A 23,925-nucleotide genomic window follows, 5' to 3' on the forward strand; every position below is an offset into this window, starting at 1 on the left:
TGGCTGAGAAAGTGTTGAGAATGTGGTTTAGTTCTGTGGTTAGGGCACTGTCATTTGAACAGATAAGTTTAGCCCTGCTGTGAAGTGTGTTAATGACTCCATATTGTTGTGAGGGGAAGGGGGGGATTGTTGGTGAATGTATCTGCTTGTATGGGCGGGGTTTTTATAGACTGAGAAAACTAAGGTTCCATCAGGCTGGCACGGATGACTAGTGTGTCTAAGAAAAGAAGGCAGTTGTTTTTTTTCTTCTTCCAGAGTGAATTTGATTCTGGGGTATTGGTTGTTTAAGTGTGTTAGGAAGGAGAGGAGTGCATTGGAGCCATGTGGCCAAACAGCGAAACAATCATCAACATAGCGAAGCCATATGGTTGGTTTTTGTGGGGCAGAGTTTAAGGCTTTCTCTTCAAAAGTCTCCATATAAAAGTTGGCCAAGGGTTGGGAGAGTAAAGAACCCATGGCTGTCCCCTCTATTTGCTTGTAGAATTTTCCTTGCCAAACAAAATAGCCAGAGTTCATTATGAACTGAAATAGGGCTGTGATATCAGGAGGAAATTTAGCTTGGATTAGCTCTAAGGATTCTTTGAGTGGGACATTTGTGAAGGAGGAGACACTGAAACTGACCCATTACGTCAGTGTGTTTGAGTGTAAGGTTTTCTATTCTGGCTTTGAAGTGGGCTGAGTTTTTTATGCGTGAAGGTGTGTTGCCAGTATGGTGTGTGAGAGCTTTGGCCAAATGTTTAGCTAGTTTGTATGTGGGGGGGAATCAATCCTAAAAGAACAAATTATTACAATTTGATGAAATATGGGAATTAAAGAGTTTAAGATATGTTCTTTTTTGTGGTTATATCAGTTACTTTAATATCACTTTTGTTCTAGGTGTTTATCAGAACTTTCCAGATCCCCCCCCCCCCCCCCTGTAAAATACTCTGTTACATGCAAATTAAGAGTTATTTGTATAATTTTATTTACTCCTCCCCAATGCACATGAGATTGCAAAATCTATTAACAAGTTTCTTCAAAAGTTGTGGGGGGATGGGATATTCATTGAGAGAAATAGTATGGAGAAGACTGTTCCAAAAGAGGTTTAGTCAAGTTCTTAAATTACTGGAGAATACCTGCAAGGACCTGCACAAACCAAGCACAGTGTATTTTGCAAATTACTAAACATTGTTTATAATTTACTACTGTCCAAAAAAACTGAATAATATCAACTTACCTTGACCAGAGCAGTTATGGTGTTTGCAGAGAGTACCCCGTACCATTTCAAAGCCTTTCTTGAAACCAAGAAGATGGTTTGTAGAATCTATAAAAAAAAGATAAGACTTATTTCAATATCATTAAACATCAACATTTATATAGGTTTCTTAATAGATTATTACATGACTGCTCCCTCACTTTGAGTTTAGAGTGAGTCAGCTATGGAAAATATAGTAATCCCGCAATTATCTGTCCACAACAGGGAAATCAATTTGCTGGATCAGTTAACACACTAACCTAGTCAAGGTTAATTAAAAATTCAGTTATTTGTAGGATTGATAATTGAGAGACTGTTCTAAATGGATTCCAAGATAGGAAAACAAAAACATTCAAGGTGAACTGAGTTAAGGCATGTGATTGGCACATTGTGTGTGTGTGTGTGGAGTTGATTTAGAGCTCCTGAAAACAAGTAACTTTTTCGTATTTTAGTTCATAATATTAGGTTAACTTATTGTAGTTTTTGTTTTGTTTTAAATGGATATATGATTAACTGAGTTAGTTAAAATATCAGATGTAAGTTCTTTACTCAGTGTGTAACTGAATAAAGAACTTTTAATTACCATAAAAACAAATGGATATTGAAATAGCATAAAAACCAAAAAGTCAAAATTAAAGTAATATTTCTAAATCACTGTAATAATAATACTAGAGAAACTAATGTAAATGGAGAAAAATCAATTTCACCAAAGTAATCAACTGCCAACATCTTCACTACCAGGAGGCCCACCAACAAATTAGTGATGAGCAATATGCATTCTGCCATCCTTGAACCATAGATCCTCTAGAAATTAAAGATACCAAGAAATTATATACTTGGTTTAATCCTTTATGCGAGTGTAAGCAAAAAAGTTTGCACCTGAACTATTTTCGGGACTGGGGAAAGTTGTATATTGAAGATAATGACTTCACTTGCTTTAGTATCCCATAATGCAAAGCACATATCCTTACGAGTACGTATAATGCTATGCATTATGGGAAGGGTCACAACCCAGACGGGTTTCTACCTTTATTGAGGTCTCATCAGTGAGAGCCAAACCCAGAGGTGATATTAAGGTGGAAAGTAATAATGCAGAAGTCATATTTTTGTATACGAGTAGCCAAAAGATGTCACACCTTATTATCAAAATACTCTGGATTAGAGAATAGTTGTAAGTTTTTACAATTGGTTACCATTTGGTCCAGAGTATTTTGATAACAAGATGTGACACCGTTTGGTTATTACTCATGGTGATTTGTTAGTTTATTGCAAATAACTCTTAGTATAGCAAACTGGCAGAGACTGCATTAATAGTTCATTATAGTGAATTTCCTTTAGAGTAGCATTTTGCCTATGAGGCTTAGGTTATGACTTATTGGGTAGCTTGTTGTGGTGAGCGAGTTCATTATAGCAACATCTGCTACAGTGAAAGATACCGTGCTAAGTTAGTAACTAAGTATTTGAAGAATGGTGCCAACAGACTGAAATAAGGCTCACACAAATTAAAAATTGACTAATAAATGTTGCTTTGTGAATTTATTCACTATGACAATCTATTAAAGTACTCCTAAGAATGCTACAGACTACTTTTTCAAAATGTGCTAATCTAAAGAAAATTCACTATAGCAACTATTCTCTATCCCTTTGCTCCATACAAGTTTACGAGAGTTGAGAGCAAACAAATTCTTATATGTTCTGTGCACACAGGTCTGTATATTTTTCCAGTTTTGGGAACTGATAAAAATAAATAACTGTAATAACTATGTATAAATAAAAAATAAATAAATCCCCTAATGCCTTTTATTCCTATAGCTTTCTCAACATCACTAAGCAGCCAATCTCAGCCCTGAGCCAACACTGATAGCTTGTCCTTGGCAATCACAGAGTTCATAGGCATCCAGGAAGGATGAGAGTATAACAGACAATTGCTACCATCTCGTGGTCCTTAATGCTAATACAGTATATTATTGTCTGAAATTATGTGAGCTCTGTGTAGGATTCAGTTGTGGAGTTAATAAGTTTGAGAGAAAAAAACTCTACTTTGCTGTGCAAAAGATTGCATAACTTAGAAATGAGCTGGGGAGAAAAAAGTTCCTCTAGTCAGAAACAAGAATCAAATGTATAATAGTCTTTCTTCTGGTGGTCTAGCGGTATAGAAGCAACACAAGCACACAACTTTCAAAGAATTATAAATACTGCTTTATAGTAAATTCATAAGAGCTGTTGCAAAACTGGGGATTTTGAGAAAACAAGTATTAGTAGCCTGCATTAATAAACATGAAGGAATATAGAAAAAAATAAAAATTTACATGTCATGAAAGAAATTATGAATTTCCTTATCAGCTCTCTTGTGCAAATTCATAAGACTGGGATCTTTAATTTTATTCTTCCAAAAAATTAGAAAGAAATAAAAAATTAAGTTTCCTGCAAGAGAAACTATCAAACTTTTATGAACTCACCTTGTGTTTTTTGGAGACCATCAATAAATCTGCCAAAATGAAATTTTGTTTCATACGAAGCAAAAACCATTTTATGATTAAGACAACTGTCACTCTGTGGATACTGCACTTCACCAGCAAGCCCAATTACTCCAACCTAAATTTAAAATATAGTATTTATTTGCATATATTTAATATAAAAAACTGAATATTTCAAACACTTACATTTATACATAATTTTTTAGTTTTTTCTGAACCAGCCTGCAAAGGTTGGTCGATTGGTAGAGCCTCTGCTACTAATGGCTCAACACAAAGTTAAGCTAGTTTGAGCATGGTTAGTAGATGGAAAGGGTTTAATCGTTTGATGCTGTCGGCACACTCTCCCTCAATGAGTCTTTGGACTCCCTGGAGGTGTCTAATAATAATAATAATAATAATAATAATCTTGGAGGGAACAATTATATATCAATGTAACAGAAAATATTAGAATTAAATACAGTCAAACATACATTTCAATCATTCATGCTAAATCAGAAATCTATAATTACTGGAATATTTTAGGCCATTCATGATCATATAGCATCTGACCTCCACGATGCACAAGCATGGCAGCATACTTTTTTAAAGGTTACAATGTTGTCATGAGAGCAGGCAGAGAGGCAGGCTGTTAAACCGAACTGATTTTGGAATTCATTCAATCCTTTTTTAATTATTATTATTATTATTCCAAAGAATTAATATGCCAAAAATATGCTTCCACAGCCAAGTAGTTTTGAAACAAACACTACTTGCCTGGGAAAGAAACCTAGCTTCAATTCCTGTCTATAACAGGAACCTAGGTTTATTTTATTAGACCTTTTTAGGGATTTAAAATCTGAAACAGAAAGGATAAGGATAATCAGACAAATAAGTTTCCAACAGTCCTGATAAGAGAAAGGAAATTAAGCAAGACAAAATAAGATGGATTAATATGATTAATGGTGATAAAATGCTCTGAAATCCTGGGATCAACTCTTCATGTGCTATCATCATATACTTTTATGTATCCTAAAGAAACATGATATTATGATAGCAATACACATCAAGTTTATATTATTACTAGCCTCCAATCAACAGTTTTCTTCCAAATTAATATGTTGACAAGTCTCCTACATTGTTAAATCTTACACTGGTCTTTTAAGGCAGTGCTTCCCAAACTTCTGGATGTCAGGGCCCCCTTTGGAAAAATTTAAATATTTCATGCCCCCCCCCCCCCTCGAAAAAAAATCGTAACATAGACATAAAGTACTATAATATTTATTGTATTTATATTCAATACAAAACATACACAGCGAATATTGCAAAAATCAAATGCAAATATTACATTTTTTAGCATCTTACATACACATTTGACATGGCACATTATCTCATATTTTTATATAGAGAGATATATTGTTATTGTACATTTGCAGTACAAGCACATGAAACGTAAAACGATTAGTATTAAAGAAAGAATTAAAAACATAAAAGAAGTTTAATAAAAATTTAATGTGATGGATGTGTTTCAATACTGCTACACAAAAAGTTAATATCAGGTGAAATATTTGAAACTGCAATTCTTAGATTTCTGCTTTGAAATGAAACTTATATAAATAAGCATACATTTACTAATATTCATTAAGTGCCGAAATATGCAGGAAGCAAAATTTGTGAACCAGCACCAATATGCGATTTTTTTTTTTCATTATTAAAATATAAAAAATAACAAAAGAGAAATAATAAATAATAAAAATTAAATAAGTTTCTTTTAAGATTAAAAAAAAAAAATCTACTTAAGTCTTAACACATTTTCAATTTGTTTTCATTATTTCATGGCCCCCACTCAACAAAACCTATGGCCCCCAAGGGGGTCGTGCCCCACAATTTGGGAAGCACTGTTTTAAGGCACTACAATCCCCAATATATTATCAATCTATCTTCATCTATAGAGGAAATGTTTGCAAAAAAAAATATGTTTGATGCTAAGAAGAAGACACAGACATCAAATACCTGTTTGAAAATCTTTCCTCTTCTATTCTGTTTAAGTAAGCATGGCACCTTAGATCAGTTCTACTCACACACTACTGAATTCTAATAATGTCAAGTTTCTTCCTTATATCTTCATTTTAATATCATTCTACCCCTTATGCCATTTATTCAGGTAATTTTTCTCAGAACTTTCTAGTCTTGATCAATTGTTTTATTTCTATTTCTCTCAGATCCATAAGTGAAAATTGGCTTGAATACTTGTATATGGTAGTTCACACTTTGGCTAAATTCTCTCTTATTTCATATAAATTTATTCAACTGACTCCCCACTATATCTTTACACTTTTTTTTAATTTACCCCCCCACACCCACAAGAGGTTGCAAACCTATAGCAAATCACTCATGTATAGTACTTGGGGAAAATAGTCTGAAGGGATCATTCCGAAAAACAGAAGAAGAATCATTTATTAACTACAACTGTTCTTCTGAATAGAGCAGAGGTTAGGTACATTTGGTATAATTATATAGTGCTAACAGTTTTACAGGTGAGAAGAGAACCTTAAGCAGAAGAGAATACCAAGATTTTTAGATGCTGAAGAGGCCATGTGATGTGCCAGGAAGCCATAAGTCAGCTCCAAGAGGAAGAAAATTTAATCTTGCTAGAAGTCTAGATATTCTCAAAAGGTAGGAGAAAGTGAAGTAAAATCTTCCGGTATGAAATAAGACAGGACTATGATTTGGGAGCGTTGAAATTCATGTGGTTATCCATATCCCACTGGAGAATGGCAAGGAAATCAGTGTGCAATGCACTACTATACTCTGAATGTTTGAGCATATTATCAGCAAAACTACAGACAGAATTTGAGGTTAGTGGAGAAGATAATTTATAGACAGACGAGCAGGGGAAAAGATACAGAGATCTGGAGTACTCCTACAGTGGATAAATCTGAAGAGAGAAAGCCATCCAATGCACACATGCTGCAACAATTTGTGGAGGGAGAATCCAGGCCATTGATCAGTGCAAAGAATAATGATGATGACCACAAAATGGCAATGTGGTAAGTCAACTCAATGACAGACGAATCAAATGATCTAAAAGTGTCAGGGGCCACCATACAAATTCTGCAAATCTTACCACGTTCTTCTATTTTTATTTATTTGTGGTTAAATCTATTTGATATACAATATCAAATAGAATATCAATCAATAGGAGGTGGTTGTTAGTGAATCAACCGTGAGATGCAGTGGTTTTTTTTTTTTTTTTTTTTTTTTTTTTTTTGTGCATCGGTTAAATACAAGTGTCCTTCGGTGGTGTTACTGTTTGGAACTGTTGTATATATTGTGTTTTCACTGCCATTTGTTTCACTATTTCAACGTGTAAAGATGGCGTCCAAAAAGAAACATATGTCAGCGGTGCGCAGGACTTCTACACGAAAGGCTGGCTCAGCGTTAGATTTTGCACAATGGATGCATTGCAGAAACTGCTACATGTATGCGCCGAAGAATGTGAAGGATCTGTGGTCGGTCTGGCTAAATGAGAAGAACGAAAATGTCGACGTATGTGAGAAGTGTCGGGATAGGCTGGAGCGTTTAGGAATGGAAGCTGACATTGGGACCGTAGCGGAAGAACTTTGGCAGGAGTTCATGAAAATGAAAAATGACCATCATCTTCTTCATGAGGAAGTGCTCGGTAAGGAGATACTGGAAGTTAAAGCTGAGTTTAATGTGTTAAACACAGAAATTAGGACTATAGAGATTACTTTAGCTGAAGTAACTAGAACAGGATTACATATGGGTGAGTCTTTGGTGAATGATGCAGTCATAAATAGTATCGGAGTGATTGGGAGTCAACAAAATAAAACCACAAGTGGCCTAGAAGAAACGAGATGTCGTGAGAGTGGGGGGGGGGGGGTAAGTAATAGAGCGTTGAGTAATGAAGATGGAAGAGAGTCATGCTGAATAGCGTAGAAAATGAGTCCATCAGTGATGCTTGTGTGGACTTGAATGAAGTTAAGAGTGGTAAGATATATATGGTGATTCTATGATTAAGGGTATGGAGAGTGGTATGCATGAGGAGTGCTTGGCTGGTGGGACAATAGAAAGAGTGGCTTTAGCAATAAAGAGAGGGAATGAAGCAGACAAGATGATAGTTATGGTGGGTACGAATGAACTGAGTAGTGGTATAAATCGGGTAGGAAAAAATTTAAGAACATTGTTAGATATTGTGAAGATGAAAAGTATCACTGGAAGGATAGTGTGTGTGCTGCCTCGTTTTGACAATTACGAGTTAAATAGACGAGCGATGATAATGAATGATATGATTGCAAGAATGTGCAAAAAAAGAGGTCTGGAATTTGTTGATGTTTGGAGTGTGTTTGAAGGAAAAAGACAGTTGTATGCTAGAGATGGACTGCATCTTAACATGGAAGGACATAAGCGATTGAAGAAGTTACTGTTTTTTTTGAACAAGTTGAAGTAATTGATCAGGGAAACTAATATTGAAAAGGTTGAATGTAAGAGAGAGAAACTTTAGCACTGATTGTATATTTATTGATCCTTATATGCAGAATACATTGCAGAAGAGAGGGGATAAAAATCGGCATGAGACTACTGAAATTAGTGATTTATATATCAGTTCTAAAGCCAGTACAAGATCTAGAGGGAATCTGCAATTTTTGTATACCAATGCAAGAAGCATTCGAAATAAGAGAGAAGAATTTTTGGCATTAGTCAGTGCAATCTCACCAAAAGTTGTAGGCATTAGTTAAACTTGGCTGTCAGCAGAAGATGTGGTCACTGGAATTGAATGTGATGGGTACAGTATTTTCAGGGAGGATAGAGAAGATAGAACAGGGGGAGGAGTACTGTTGATGATAGCTGATGTGCTGCAGCCAAAGAAAGTAGTACATCAAGATGATAGACATGTGAATGAGAGTTCATCTGAGGCGGTCTGGTGCGAAATAGTGACCAATGTAACCAAATATACAGTTGGATGCTGCTATAGGCCAGGGAGTAAAGGGGGAGATATTGAATTCGTGCATCAGCAAATTAGTGCAATGAGTGCAGGCTTAGTGATTATTATGGGGGATTTTAATTACGGTTATATCAATTGGAAGGAGGCAATATCACGTAGCAAAAAAAGGAAATGGAGTTCATACATCTTCTACGAGATAATTACTTGAAACAGCACATAACTGAAGGGACACGTGGTGTGAGAGTGTTGGACCTGGTTATTGGTTCAGAGGTTATATGCATAAGTAAGGTGTCCTCGTTACCTCCAATTGGTGAAAGCAATCATGTGGTATTGACTTGGGAGGTTGCAAAATCTGTGGATTTTTCTGTTAAGAAGAGGTATATATGGAACTACAGGTTAGGCAATTATAACAAGCTTCGGAGTGAGCTTGCAGCCATCCCATGGCAGAACATATTGCAGGGGAAAGATGTTAGCAGTGCATGGGATAAAATCAGTAGGTATCTGAGGAAAGCAATATCAGATTGTGTCCCCATGGTCAGGAAGTCAAACAAGGCAGGCGTTAGATGGATGAGCAGTAGTATCAAGCTTGATCTGCAAAAAAAGAAAATGTTATGGAGAATTTACAAGGAGAAAGGCGATCAGTAAACACCCATGAGCAGTATAAGGCTCAAGCTAGGAAGGTTACCAGCATAGCAAGAAAAGCTAAATCAGATTATGAGAAGACCTTAGCTAAAGAGATCAAGGATAATCCCCAAGAGTTCTTCCGCTATGTAGCAAGTAAAAGGAAGAATGACTTCGGAAGGTTAACTTTAGTGGGTGCTGATGGTATGGAGGTGACAAAATCAGATATAATAGTCGAGTTACTGAGTGATCACTTTTCAAAAGTCTATCGCCCAAGTGAGGATATCTCTATACCTGTAGCAATAACTAATGTGAGAATTGAAGCTAAAGAATCAGAGGTATTTAATATATTGCAAAATTTAAATGCAAACACTGCTGTAGGCTTAGATAGAATATCAGCTCAGGTGTTGCGTGAATGTGCAAATGAATTATCAACCCCCTCTTACTTGGATATTTAATTTAAGTTTGAACTCTGGTATGGTCCCTAGGGAGTGGAAATTAGGCAAAGTGGTTCCTTTGCATAAGGGTGGCTCTAAAACTGCAGTAGTTAATTACAGACCAATCACCATCTCAGGAGTAGTGGTAAAAGTATTGGAAAAGTTGGTTAAAGACAAAATTCAAGAATGGGTGGATCAGGATATGATACTCTATAGAGGCCAACATGGTTTTGTTAAAGGTAGATCCTGCCTTAGCAATCTATTAACTTTTCATAATAGAATGACATCTGAGTTGGACAAAGGAACTGGCTACACAGTGGTACTTCTGGATTTTGCTAAGGCTTTTGACAGGATACCCCATGGAACACTGTTATGCAAATTGGAGCAGATGGGAATGGATACTAAATTGGTGATGTGAATAGGAGAATGGCTCGGGGAGAGATACAAGGTGGTGTATGGAGGAGCCGAGTCCAGAATGAGGCAGGTGACTAGTGGTGTGCCTAAGGGCTCTGTGCTTGGGCCATTGTTGTTTAATTTGTATATAAATGATATAGGAAATGGCTTACAGGAAGATATTCAGTTGTTTGCTGATGATGCAAAGTTGGGTAGCACAATAAAAAATCAAGCTGATGTTGAAAGTTTGCAGGATGATTTAAATAAGCTGGTAGAATGGGCAAAAGATAATGGATGTCAGTTCAATGTGGAAAAGTGTAAAGTCATGCATTTTGGGATTAAAAGATTACCAGCTGTGTACTACATTGATGGAACGAGATTGATGCGGCTAGGGGACTTAGGGGTGTTGGTAGATAGGGAGATGAGGACACATTGCTAAGGTGTCCAAGATTGCACATAGGATTACTTGGTTGTTGAGGAACACGCTGACATCCAGATATAAAGAGGTTATTATTCCCCTTTATAAAGCGTTGATACTTCCATATTTGGATTACTGTGCTCAGGCCTGGTCACCTGGATTCCTTGGAGATGAGGAGGCTGTGGAGAGGATTCAGAGAAGAGTGACCAAGTTTGTGAGTGATGTAAAAAATGCTCCCTACATTGATAGATTGAAAGCTTGTTGATTGCACAGATTGGTTGATAGGCAGAGAAGAGGGACATTTAAATTACTGAAAGGTTTTTATAGGATTGATGCAAGGGAAATGTTTCAGCTGTGTGATAGTGATGGAAGAACAAGAGGTTATCCCTGGAAATTAAAGAATAGTGTAGTTAACAAGGGTGGAACAAGGTTTTTTGCCTGGAGGGTGGTGAATGAGTGGAATTCATTGCCTGACTTAGTTGTGAGCTCTTTGTCTGTAAATGAATTCAAGAAGAGATATGACAGGTATTGTTTTGCTTGTTTGGGTCTCACGCGATGAGTCCACTGACTCCATGGAGATACCCGTAATAATAATAATAGTATTATAAATAACTGATTAGATGCAGAAGTAATAGGATTTTTCTCCCAAAATCTTGGGTTTTTCATCCCACATACAGACAAATCAGCCATGAGAACACACGCAATTTACAGACAAAAATTATAGTTGGGGAGTGGTAGATGGTATTGTGTGTTGATGATAGTAGTGTTGTGTAGCTGGAGGATAAAGTAGTCTGAACAATTAGTCTATGCTGATTTTTAGCCAAATTTGTGTGCAGACCACAATGTGCAGCTACCCAGACAACCTACAATCTGCAAGGCATGGTCAATTACGAGTACTGAATGTCATTTTGTGTTATTTAATATGGTCTCTAGTTATTATTATTATTATTCGTGACACCTCCAAGGAGTCCGAAGACTCATCGTGGGAGGACACCTACTATACAACTATCTCCACCACTACACCAAAGCTCTACTACCAATCATCTCCATCAACGCCATCTACCGCCCACCACAACTAGTATTTTTTGTCTGTAAATTGCGTGTTCTGAAGGGCCGATTTGTCTGTATGCGGGATGAAAAACCAGAGTTTCTGGGAGGAAAAACTCTGCTACCTCCATATGAGATTGGCTAACTCACCTTTGATTGAAAAAGTCCACGTAAAGATTCCTCCCGTAATGACGAGAATCGAACTCAGGCCTATCCCAATCAAAGAGTTGGCCATCCTTAATCTCCTATTAAGATAGGTCAAAGAAACAAGTGATCTTTTATTGTTCCAGATGCAAAAGGGAAAGAAATGGTATCTTTTATAGAACATAATTAAGTTAGAGTTTTTAGTAAGGAGCCTGAAAATGGGTTTAGCTTGTCCTTTTTTAATGTCCTACTGATTTTTTTTTTTTTTTTAAGACCTCTGGAATAAGGAGTGTTGCTTACGCCCTTTTATATTCAGTGGAATTCCTACCTGATACAAGGTATCCAAATTCCTGTCAGAGGTCTTTTCCTGTGGAACAAAGAACTCTAGCATAATTAGCACGATTGTTCACTCCAAATACATCACCAGGTATATTTGGAGTGATCTGAAAAGACATGATGATGCATATCTACAATATAGCAGCCTATGCTTGTGGGTTAGCAGTAAATGGTGGTACAAAAAAAAAGCTGGATGATTAGTGTGCATAACAGCGAGTGTCTGTTTTCTATTTCCACAAATGTAGTTTCATTCTTTCTTTCACAGTTACATGGTGATCAGCATTCATTATTAAAAAATTATGGAAAAATACTGAATTATAGAAAAACTTCAATTTAATACAAACAAAAAATAATCACCTGACATTTTGACTTTCATATCAAGGTGGTAGCATAAAAATCACAACAATTTACATTGCACACATTCAGCCCAAGTAAGTTCTTTTAAGTTCTCCAGCAAACCTTTTCTTTAAGGCTCTAAGCAATAATTTCAGCCCTTATTGGCCACCATTTACACTGTCATTCTAATTTATCTGTGAGTAATTATGTGAAAGCACATTGTTCTCTAGCTTTATATATCTCTTAAAGAACTGTAACCAAATAACAGGAGTCTAGTTTTGATATAGTAAGAGCCCCTCCCCACCACCAGGTTAGGCCACTAGTGTTAACAGTTGACCAAATTAGTGTGATTTTAGAATACTATGTAGATTGTAATGTAGCTTGTTTCTTTGTGTGTGTGTACTCCAGATGATGACTGATAAGGTAGAAATGTCGGGTGATTTTTTTGTTTGTGTTAAACTAAAATTTTACTATAACATGGTAGTTGTTTCCATAATTTTTTAATAATGAATGATGTAGCTTCACTGCTTGTTTAGTCAACAAGGAGAACCTCTTTTAATGATGTGCTTTTAACATCATCTCAATTATTTATCTCCATATAATGTTTATAGTTTCCTAGATGCTACCATTTCATAATTCTAGGAATGCTTTCTCTTACACAAGATTATTTCTTATAAGACCCTTTACTTCATGTTCTTGACTATATAATGTGCTTCCAAGCATAAAAAGTGTTTCAATTTACAATACAGAACTGAATCATCTGACAAGTTATCTGACATAGTTATCCACTCTTTTATTCTTTATGATTACTATTATTAATTTTGTACATTATAGTTGTCTTTAGAGATATTTATGTAATATTGTAGCATCAATATCCATAAAATCAATCAATATAATCAATTTTTTTTCCCTTGATTTTCATGTTACAAGTCATGACAGCATCAGATTAAAGCATTTTCTGCAACTGTGGCTTTTCTTTATGCTCTACTAGTTTAATATTAACTTCTGGTGATGGTATGGCTGTAAGTGCCTTAACACAGAGTGAATATCTATTAAACATCTAACCAGCCACATGGATCAAATATGTCAAAAATATATGCTTCATATCCATATAATTTCTTCTATAACATTCAATGCTTATACTGACTTCATTGGACACCTCACATCCAAGAAATAATGGATGAATATACACTTCCAAGCAGTAAGGTGGTTAACAGACAAATGATGAATTTTTTTAGATATATCAGCCCACCTGAGAGGGTGTAAAACCTATAGCATATTAATGCTGCATGTGGGGTGTTGAATGAAATTTATCTACTACTATAAGCTTTCAATAAATATGAATAATGAGCATCTAATTCTATCAATATTTCAAAAAGTTTTAATGACTACATGTCGTTAACCCAAATGTAAGCAAAAGTAACATTTTTAAATTACATTCAAAGCATTAATTATGATCATCAGAATTTTTTAGTGTAGATTCTAAATGGGTGTAACAGACAGATATTATGACAGCCCAAAACCATTCATAGTTCTTATTCCTTTATACCTGAATTTTCTTGTAAACTAATCTATTATTTCTCAAGTCTCGAATTTCATCAGTGCTTTATTTATATCTTCTGGTATATTCCTAACTGCATTAATCCACTTATATATAATAGTTGGTACTTTCCCTGTTATTTTTGCTTTACAAACTTGTTTTATTAATTTATTACCCCAAAAGTTTTAAGAGACTGCAGCATTTTAGATCACCTCTGTTCAGATTCCTGAATATCAAAAATGTCAAGTTCTTGTCTGAAATTTTCACCTTTGGTACTAAACCATGAACTGCCTAATTTTCATCAACTTTCATTACTCCAGACTTTGTTTAATTTTATTTCTAATCCAACTTTCATATCCATATTTGTATATTCTGCCAGTTTCAGCTGATTGCTCTTGTTACATATGCATTTATTAATGATTTCCAATATACAAACTATTATATATTTGTCATCTTCATTAAAATTTGTAAAACTGTTCATAATAGATTTGCTACTTAGCATAAAGTTTAAGTATTCTTTTTTTCTGCCCCTTTTCACAAGTCATCATTTCAGTGATCCTTCATATGTTTGCCACATGATTTTTTTTTTCATGTGGCTCTCCCGCCAAGGAAAGGTTTATTTGTAAACCTATAGTACACATGTACTGTGGGTGGGCAAAGGATATTTTTTTTCTATTTTGATTGATTTTACACATTTTTTGTATTTATTTTTTACCTAGTCTAGAAATCCTGTTCTAAAGACCAAACTTGGAACTTTTTCAAGTCACTTCAGGACTCCAATAAGCAGTGCAGAGGTCTCACACCAGATGATGAAATTCATCTCTCACCTAAAGACAATCACAATATTCATGCCCATGGCAGGATTTGAACCTACAATGGAAAGTGGATATCCTGACTTCTCAGCCAACCAGGCTGGCATTTAACTAGCCAGCAACTCCAGAAGACAAGCAGCATATTAATTTAGGAGGATAACACTATCTGCTTTAAACAATAAACTTAATATCCCTAATTTGAAGAGAAGGTTTAATTTCACTTTGCATTTCTCTGATGGTGATCAGGAAAAAGAAGCACTACAGGTCCAGTAAACCAAAAACATAAACTAAGTTGTATTAATATTTTCCTCATCGGGTTGTTACCAAAGAAAAAATTAATTCAACACTTACCTGAACAACTTAAATCATAAAACATGTTTTTCAGTAGATATCAAAGAAAACAAGAGACACAATTTTTGACAAAGTAATCTTGATCACTAAGCAAAATGAATTAATATGTGCAGTGCAGAGGAAAAAAATTCAACTATGATAAAAAGTTATAACCAGATTCTTACCATAACCATGCTCAGAAATGAAGTATCATAAAAATCCTTAAAAAAAAAAGGATTTAGTGATTATCTAAAACAGGGATTCTTGTAAACCACGATACAATCCTAAAACAATGAACATTCTACAACATGGCCAAACAATTCTGTCAATTATCAAATGAAAGAGCCATATAGCTTCATTTCGGTGATGTAAATTATATAGAAATAGTGAATATTAAACATCGAACATTATTTTAAATCTGAATGTTTGTAGAGACTTCGAAAGTTTCAAAATTTTAACCAGCATCGAAAGCTGCCTTAGCTTGCATTACTTAAGACATGAGTGCTACCTAAGCATCCATATATTAACACCTTTTATTAGTGCATTTGACTGGCCTAACAGCTGTTTCTAACTGATTGGTTCTCTTTAGAGATCAGACAGAAACCTTAAGACAGCAAGAACACTCATTCAATACTAAAGAAATCCAATGCCAGAGCATATTTATTTTATAACATTGTATATGGGGTGAGTGGGCAGCACTCATGTCTTAAGTTTTTTTTTAAGTTGCCTTAGGCAACTTAAAAAAAAAACAGGCAACTCCGATGCCAAGAATTGTATTCTCATAAGTTCTGTGGTCAAAATTTCAAAACTTCTACATACATTTGGCTTTTAAATAATGCTGGACCTTCCACTACTTCTATATAATTCTGTGAATAGTGCAAAAAATAAAAGCAACAGTGCAGTCATTTTACTGTACACCGAAAATGTCACAGAAAAAAAGAGCTACAGTGCTGAAAGTGCATAACCACAAAATAACTTTAACAGCTATGGGGAAAAAAAATTTCTCAATATGAAGATCTCCTAAGTAACCTTATCTGCCTCTCAAGAAGACACATGTATATCAAATTTTCATATATGTTTCATATATGTCATATATGTTACATCACTCATTCAGGAGAAATAAATGTGAAATATCATTTCAAAGAAGGAATGACATTATGAAATCATACAAATCAGGACTAGTCTATCATACTACAAATGAGAAACATGAAGTGGTCTGGCAACCAACAAGAATGAGTTCAGTAGTTATCTGCCAGCTCAAAGAAGCAGGAGATGGTATAATATTGCACTCAGTATGTCAAAAACCATAGCCTTACCCAAACAAGTTGGCCTACTTTTTTTTTTTTTTATGAAAGATAAAATTCAAAGAAACAGGTTATGAGTGATCTCATCCAGCACAGATCAAAGAAAAAACATGCATGTGATGTCAGCATAATATCTATTACATTTTAACTGTATTCTATTAATATCGGTTTCAAGATGTATTGTATTTTTATATGTATTAAATTAGTTAGTAGGAAATAATTACCAGACACACAAAAATGTTTTGGGAAGATTTGGAGAAAAGCACAAAGCTAATAATAATGGTAAATGCCTGATGGATTCCTGTTCAGGACATGGATTACTTATTACCAACACCATGTTCCAACATAAAAATGTGCACAAATTCACATGGAGAAAGATGCAAGTAATAAGAAGAGTCTCATTGACTATATTATAGTTGATAGCAATGTTTTCCTGCTTGGTCAGGACACAAGAGTATACATAGGATTTGAAATAGGAAGTGATCAATATTTAATTTTGAGCAGGATAAAATTGAATCAAAATCAAATCAAAATCATTTTGGTTACTTTCCACACCATGACCACATGTACTGATACACAGCTACATACAACTATTGGTCTTTGGCAAGATGTTAAATACAAATTGCATCCTCAGTTAAGACTGAATCGAATTAAGTTGCATAAACTATATTATAAGCAAGCATACATAAGCAACTTCTGAGAAAGAAGAGCCTTTAAAACTCTATCTTTTCAATTCTTCCCTTTCTACACATCCATTCTTTCCTAGAAGAATGAAGTGGGAGGTTGGTAAAAGTTTAGTTAAAGTGCTGATCTCAAATATCAAACATGGAATATGGATTTCGTTGAAATTATAATAAGGAAATAAACTATACTTAAATGTATCAATTAAATGAAATTTCTTAATTAACAGTAACATGCATTTTACTACTTAACCTTTATGGAAGTGAATGTGTATATGTTTTACATGGATAAGCATAACAGAGTATGCCAGTATGTGAATGGATTGCTTTGAAACTTAAGTTCATACTGCTGTCCATCTGTTAACTGTTTATAAGACACAGGAACTTTTAATAGTATTGTTTCAGTTATGAAGATTGAAAATCACAGTACATATGTGCTTTATCTGCATTTCGTTTTACTCATGGTGACTTTGGATTAACTGTGATGTGGTTCTGAAACTATCTGGAGAGAAATTTTCTGTTCTTAAAAAAATTAGTTTTATGGATAAAAAAACAATCACTACATTACTTAAGTAACAATAATGCTTGTAAGAATATGCACATATGATATAAAACTGTAAATTATAGGATAAAACATTTCTGTATGCTGTAATATGAAATTATTCAACTTTATCAAAATGAAATTAAATTCTTGTTTAAAATAATTTGCAATTTTTTTTCCAAATTACACGATAAAAACTAGACAGAAACAACACAGAGCCAGAATATCACTCATGAAAGAATTAACATCTGGATATGCTTTTAAACAATAAAGAGCAATTTTACCTTGTCATTATGAGACAGCTGAGATAATATATACTTCCCAACAGCTTTAGCCATAGACATTTGCAATGCACTCAGTGAATTCCCATGATCAATTATGATCACAACATATTTAGTATATGGCTGAACACTAGCAAGAAAAACATCTCTGAAATAAACATACAAGAAAATATTAATAATTAGTTGTTTGATTAACAAAATTTTATATAAAATTTTATTTTATTTCCTTTTTTTTTTTTTTTGTATAAAACAGAAAACAAACTTTATACAACACACAAATAATCATGTAGGAAAAACACTAATGTTATGGGAGAACTTGAACTATGGCAATTTCTAAATAAGTCAGACAGAACTCCTGTTTCTTGCAATTCTAAGCTAAGCATACCGTATTTAGTCTAAGAAAGTTAGAAATATTTTAATGAAATAACAGAATTATGTCAGAAATTAATTATTAGATGAGTATCTCTGAAGAGCTTGAAAACTCATCATGAGAGTTCTACACTAACAAATCTTCACACAACGTCTATCACACCTAACCTTAAAATTCGCTGACAAAATACTCACAACAACCTATAGAAGCCCATGCCATTCATTCACCAATAGCCTAACAAAAAAATCTAGTCTGCACATCATTCTTAACGACATTATTATACAACTTCCAGGTGTTATCTCCTATTACAAACTGAAATATTTCTTCTAAAACCCTTTTAATAACTTGCATGTTAATATCATATTAATATTATATCTTTTCCACAAATCTGCCAATACATCCTCATAGGAGTACTTCAGATTTTTTGGTCACTCACCTCTAGATAACCTTGGAGATGAGAAGCGGAGAACCACTTCATTTCCAAGAAATCCAGGTTACTGAATCTGTGAAAGGTAATCCAGATAAGTGCTAGCCAATCAACTCATATGTTCAAAGACAAACTACTTTTATAAAACAAAAAGTGAACCATGATGAATTTACTGCACACATAAATTAGATAAAAAAAAAAAGGAATTTAATATAAAACACATTTTGTGATGAGTATCTCAACACATCATTGAGTGAACATGTAAACATAATGGACAGTTACATGAAGCAAAAATGTGAAGAACAGATCATTACAATCACAAACATCCACACATTATTTCTACCATCCTCTGGGCAGTTATATGACTATTAGGAACCTATGGGAACTGTAAACATATAGTCAATGATGTAGCTATAAACAAACAACCATGGACAAAGGAACATAAGGCCCATTATACAGATGTAAAATGTATGTAAAGAGAAAGACTAAAAGGAAAAAATTTTTTAAATAAAAATGTTAAAAATAATATAATAAAATAAAATAAAGAATTAGTCATATGGTCACTCCTGTACCTCATAGGGTTTTGGAAGTGAAGCTTTCTGATAGAAGTGGTAAGGTCATAGAAGCACCCTTTCCATATTAGTAGGACAATCACAAATATCCACTTCCATGGCAGGATTCAAACCTGAAGTCTCTTGGCTGGAGAGCGGATATGTTAACCACTTGGCCAACCAAGCCACCCAGCATAAGAATTATATATACATAATAAAAATAAGCATTAGATTATTAGCAAAGCGTTAAATCACCATTTCCTAGAATTCTGAAATTCTTAGCCAATCATCACTGCAAATTAAATTAGGTTGATTGTGAAGAGCTTCATGACCGGCCAGCCAGTCTGGTTGGCCGAGTGGTTAGTGTATCTGCTCTCCAACCAAAAGGCTGTGGGTTGGAATCCTGCCGTGGGCATGGATATTTGTGATTGTCTGTGAAAATTCTAGTAGTAGTGGTGGTGGTGGGCGGTAGATGGTGTTTGTGTAGATGGCGATTGCGATTCGTTGTAGTTGGTGGATTGAGTGGTGGAGACAGTTGTAGAGTAGGTGCCCTCCCTCGATGAGTCTTTGGACTCCCTGGAGGTGTCAAATAATAATAATAATACTAACATTCTTTGAAGAATCTCTCAAATTTGAAAGAACTTTGGATGAAGAATTTTCTGGTACACTAGAAGGTGAGCCAAGAGAAGTTCATCTTTAATGGAAGGCAGGTTAGAAGAAATCTAGTTTATTGGCTTTTAAGCTGTTAGGAATTCAATTTTTATTTCTTTAAAACTTTTGAGATGTGTTCAGAGATGCCTCTTATGTAAGCCATTTCTGAGAGAGTCTCAATAATTCTGAACTTTTGTGAAGGGTTATGCATTGGATCTTGGAGAATGTATTTTCTGATCTTAGAAAAGCTGAGAGAGCATCAGCTTCCCTCTTTTCAAGTGAATCCAGGAAAGGAAGGACTCTATTATTTTCTTTTAACATGATTTTTATTCTAGAGAAAAAGCTGTTAATTTTAACTAAAAATCTAAATCTTCATTTGAGGGACAAAGAGCGAGTTGTTAAGTTTTCTTTCAAGGATTCCATGAAATAATTGGACAACATCTAAAAATAAATTTTACTACAGAAAATAATTGAGTTTAACATTCCTACATACTACCTACATGACTACCAAATGGTTTACTGTCCTTTTCTGCTAACAGGAAACCTACACATGCTTACCAGAAGCTACTTATGGAAGCATTCGCACCACTCCATCCAACAATAGAGCATCCTCAAAATACTTATGTACAGATCCAGGATTATTTATTTTAATGGCATAGCCCTTGCCAAAGAACTCCATTATGAAAACTCTTTCATGAGACTATTTTTAGCTAACAGCTACAACCCCAATAAAATATACAAAATACTGCATGCCCTCTCCCTGCATCCCTCCCATAACTGACTCACAGGATCATAACAACACTATTCCAATTCACTATATCTGGGATACATCTGAAACAATTACTAAAGTTCTTCACAAATATAATCTTCATGCTATTTTCCAACCACACATCCAGCTAGCAATCTTCATCCATTTTTGAAAGACCAGCACATCCTGGAGCATACAAGGTTTCTTCTGCCTGCAACTTTGTCTACCTTAGACAGACCAGTAGATCTGTTAACATCCATTTTTAAAACAAAAATTACATTCCCAATAAATCTGTATGGGAAGTCAGAATTGGTAGACCATACTCTGGATACTCCCTGAGGCAGAATTAAATGGAAGATGACAACTATGCTGCAAAAGGTCCCTATAGGTCTGAAAGAATTTTGGGAATCAGCTGTGAAATACTACCCTAATCTCAATAAGCATGGCTGAATTAATAAGATATGGGAGAACAGTCATTTTAAGACTAACATTTAGCTTGACTTCTCTGAACAATTTGTACAATTTGAATTTTTTTCTGCAAGTCCACAACAGAGCTGTGTGTCTTATATGAAGAGACTGGTGTGAAATTCAATGAAATATTAGTACTGCAATAAATTATTTATTTTATTCTTCTCATGTTGTTTATATCATCAAACATTAATATGAATTTACAAGTTTAGAGGAAAGATGGTCGAGAATGGTGGCAGTGGTAATGACAGAAATAATAATTTGTTATTCAGTCATAGCATGAAAGCATAAACATAATCATCATCATCTGTTAATTGGACATTCACAGGTGCCATATGGTCACTCCAATGCTCGGTGATGTGCTACACCAGTCCTCGCCATGTAGTCCTGTTGTATGCTTTTCTGGAAGCTTCAACTCTCTGAAGATCAATCTCTCCACACACACACGCCAACCAACCATCCATCCATCTCACTGATGGTCTGCCGCTTTCTCTTTTTCCAGGAACTACCTTCTATTACTGTTCTGAGAAGTCCTTTTGTTATCAACATCATCAAATTCCTGACATGTACCCTAAAGAGCAATGTGTCCAAAATATTTTCACTTTCCTCTGTCAATATCCTTAAGGAGCCTTAAAATTCTACCGATTTTTTCTAACACCCATTCATTTGTATACTTTCAGTATATGATATCCTCAACAGCTTTCTGTAACATCACATCTGAAAAGCAGCTATCCTTTTCTTATCTGACTGCTTTAGGTTCCATGTCTCACATCCATATGTCTCTGTTGGAAAAACAACTGCATCCAAAATCCTCAACTTTCTTTCCCATGGAGATAGATCCATCCTTCCAGATTTTAGACAAGTCTCTGACTGTTGTTTTAGCCATTCCTAATCTTCTTCTGATGTCTTCTGATTTACCAAGATAATCTCAGCCTCATTTGGCTGGGGTGAAGATCAATCAACAAAAAAGAAACACATAAAGAGGTTGGAATTACCAAGATGAGAGTTGACATCTACAGTATATTTTGAGGAGTAATGGTAAGAAAGGTTCGGTGTTATGAGAATGAAGGAAATTATCCAGTATTTTAGGATGAACAATTTGTGTTAGATAATCATCTTGAATTGTGATTCTGAACTGCCTCCAAAGATGACGACGACGACAATGTTTGGCAATCAGACTGCAAAAAATTAACTCTCAAAGAGAAATAAATGGGTCAGAATTGTTATTAGAAATCTGATAAAAATGACATATACTACATTTCTTAAGGAAGGAATCATGCAATATATAGTTTGAATAGTTTATGTGGAACTCGTTAAGAAGGATTATAGCTGAGTTTCTTTGAGAAATAGCAGATCAAATTTTATTGCATTTAAGTGGTAGTGAATATTATTAATGTTTACATGAATGTTGGTTTAAGTAGATGTAACAAATGTTTTTTCCCCCTGTGGGATTAAGGTTTTTTTTTTTTCCTTCTATTTTTTGAGATTTTTCTGTGATTTCTGCTGTTGCATTTTCATAATTTGTGAATTTTTGTTCTGCTATTTATAATCTTCAAAACAGAGTCTGCTATTGTTTCTAATATACTTCAAGAAAAGTGAGAATAAAATTACCTTTTATGTACATTATTATTATTATTATTATTATTATTATTATTACAGTTTCAGGACATCTTCAACTGGAAATTCCTAACTCATGGCACAACAAGCTTAAAGAGCAATCATAGTCAACTAAGTTTTAGGTTGGTGAATGATAAAAAATTTGCAAGAAAGCTATCAATAATCATTAATTGACTCCATATGGTAGCAAAGAAGTGGAACTATTCAAATGAACTGTAACAAGCAATTCAGATTGTCTTTATTTTCTTTGGTTTTATTTTTTAAGGATTTTTTAACAACTTTATCTGATGAAGTATAAATTCTAACACTATACCACAATTCTTTTGTTAAATTCATAATTGTATTTGAAAATACGGTTTCCATTATTTTCATGATGGACCCCTTGTTCTCAGCCTTGGTTACTCCATGACTGCTGGTTTGCAAAGAGGACAACTTCCTCTATTCTATGTCAATCTCCTCCATTTCCCTCCTACTTCCTTTAATATAGGATCCTCCCATCTCCTAGATGGTCCTATCAGATTTTCTTTTTGTGTCTGGGATAGTGTCATTCTTGAAATCCATCACATTGTCTTTGATAAGTGCTATATATCCTGCCCACCTTTTTCTGTTATAGTTTCTATCACATCTTTAAATTCAGATTTGTTCCTTATTTCAGTGTGTCTTATGTGATTTTTCCTGCTTATATTACACTCCTCTTTCTACTGTCATTTGGGTTTGTTATTAGGCTTTGTTCTTTCTTTTTTGTGTTTCATGTCTTGCTGCCTTAAGTCACTGCTGGTAGAATAATGCTGGTTTAATAGGTTTAATCTTATTTTGATATCTATTTTTTGGTTTGTTATAGTCTTTAATCTGGTTAAAAGCTTTCCAAGCAGCCATTTTGCATCTCTTTATTTCATCTCAATTTTGATTTCTTGACCTACATAATTGTTGTTTAAGAAATACTTGTGCCATGAGAGGTTTCTTGATTTTTTTTTTAATTTGATTTTTATGGTGCAAGGACATCAAAGGTCATACTGCACCAAGGCATATGTCACAACAGTACATATGGTAACTGATTAACAGGACAATCAAACATCCATGCCCTTGGTGGGATTCAAAGTGGGATACGGATACACTAACCACTTGGCCAACCAGGACGGAAAAGTTTCTTGAATTAAGACACACACACACACAAAAGGATAAGTGATACTATTTATTTAAGGCCACATAATTCAGTTTGA

At 34.5% G+C, this 23,925-nt stretch overlaps 1 protein-coding gene across 1 annotated transcript in view; it reads right to left on the reverse strand.

Moving 5' to 3' along the window:
• Positions 1-23,925, reverse strand: part of LOC150108527 (VWFA and cache domain-containing protein 1-like) — a 420,515-nt gene that overhangs the window by 287,907 nt on the left and 108,683 nt on the right. The window contains exons 6-8 of the mRNA XM_090415949.1: positions 17,877-18,021; positions 3,694-3,829; positions 1,217-1,303 (exon numbers count right to left, since the gene is read on the reverse strand). Coding sequence (XP_090272075.1) covers positions 1,217-1,303; positions 3,694-3,829; positions 17,877-18,021 — 368 coding nt within the window. The remainder of the gene's footprint in view (positions 1-1,216; positions 1,304-3,693; positions 3,830-17,876; positions 18,022-23,925) is intronic.

Source organism: Typopeltis vanoorti, chromosome 3 (assembly GCF_054136105.1).
Source record: "Typopeltis vanoorti isolate ZY-2024b chromosome 3, IOZ_Tvanoo_1.0, whole genome shotgun sequence".
Lineage (NCBI taxonomy): Eukaryota > Metazoa > Arthropoda > Arachnida > Uropygi > Thelyphonidae > Typopeltis > Typopeltis vanoorti.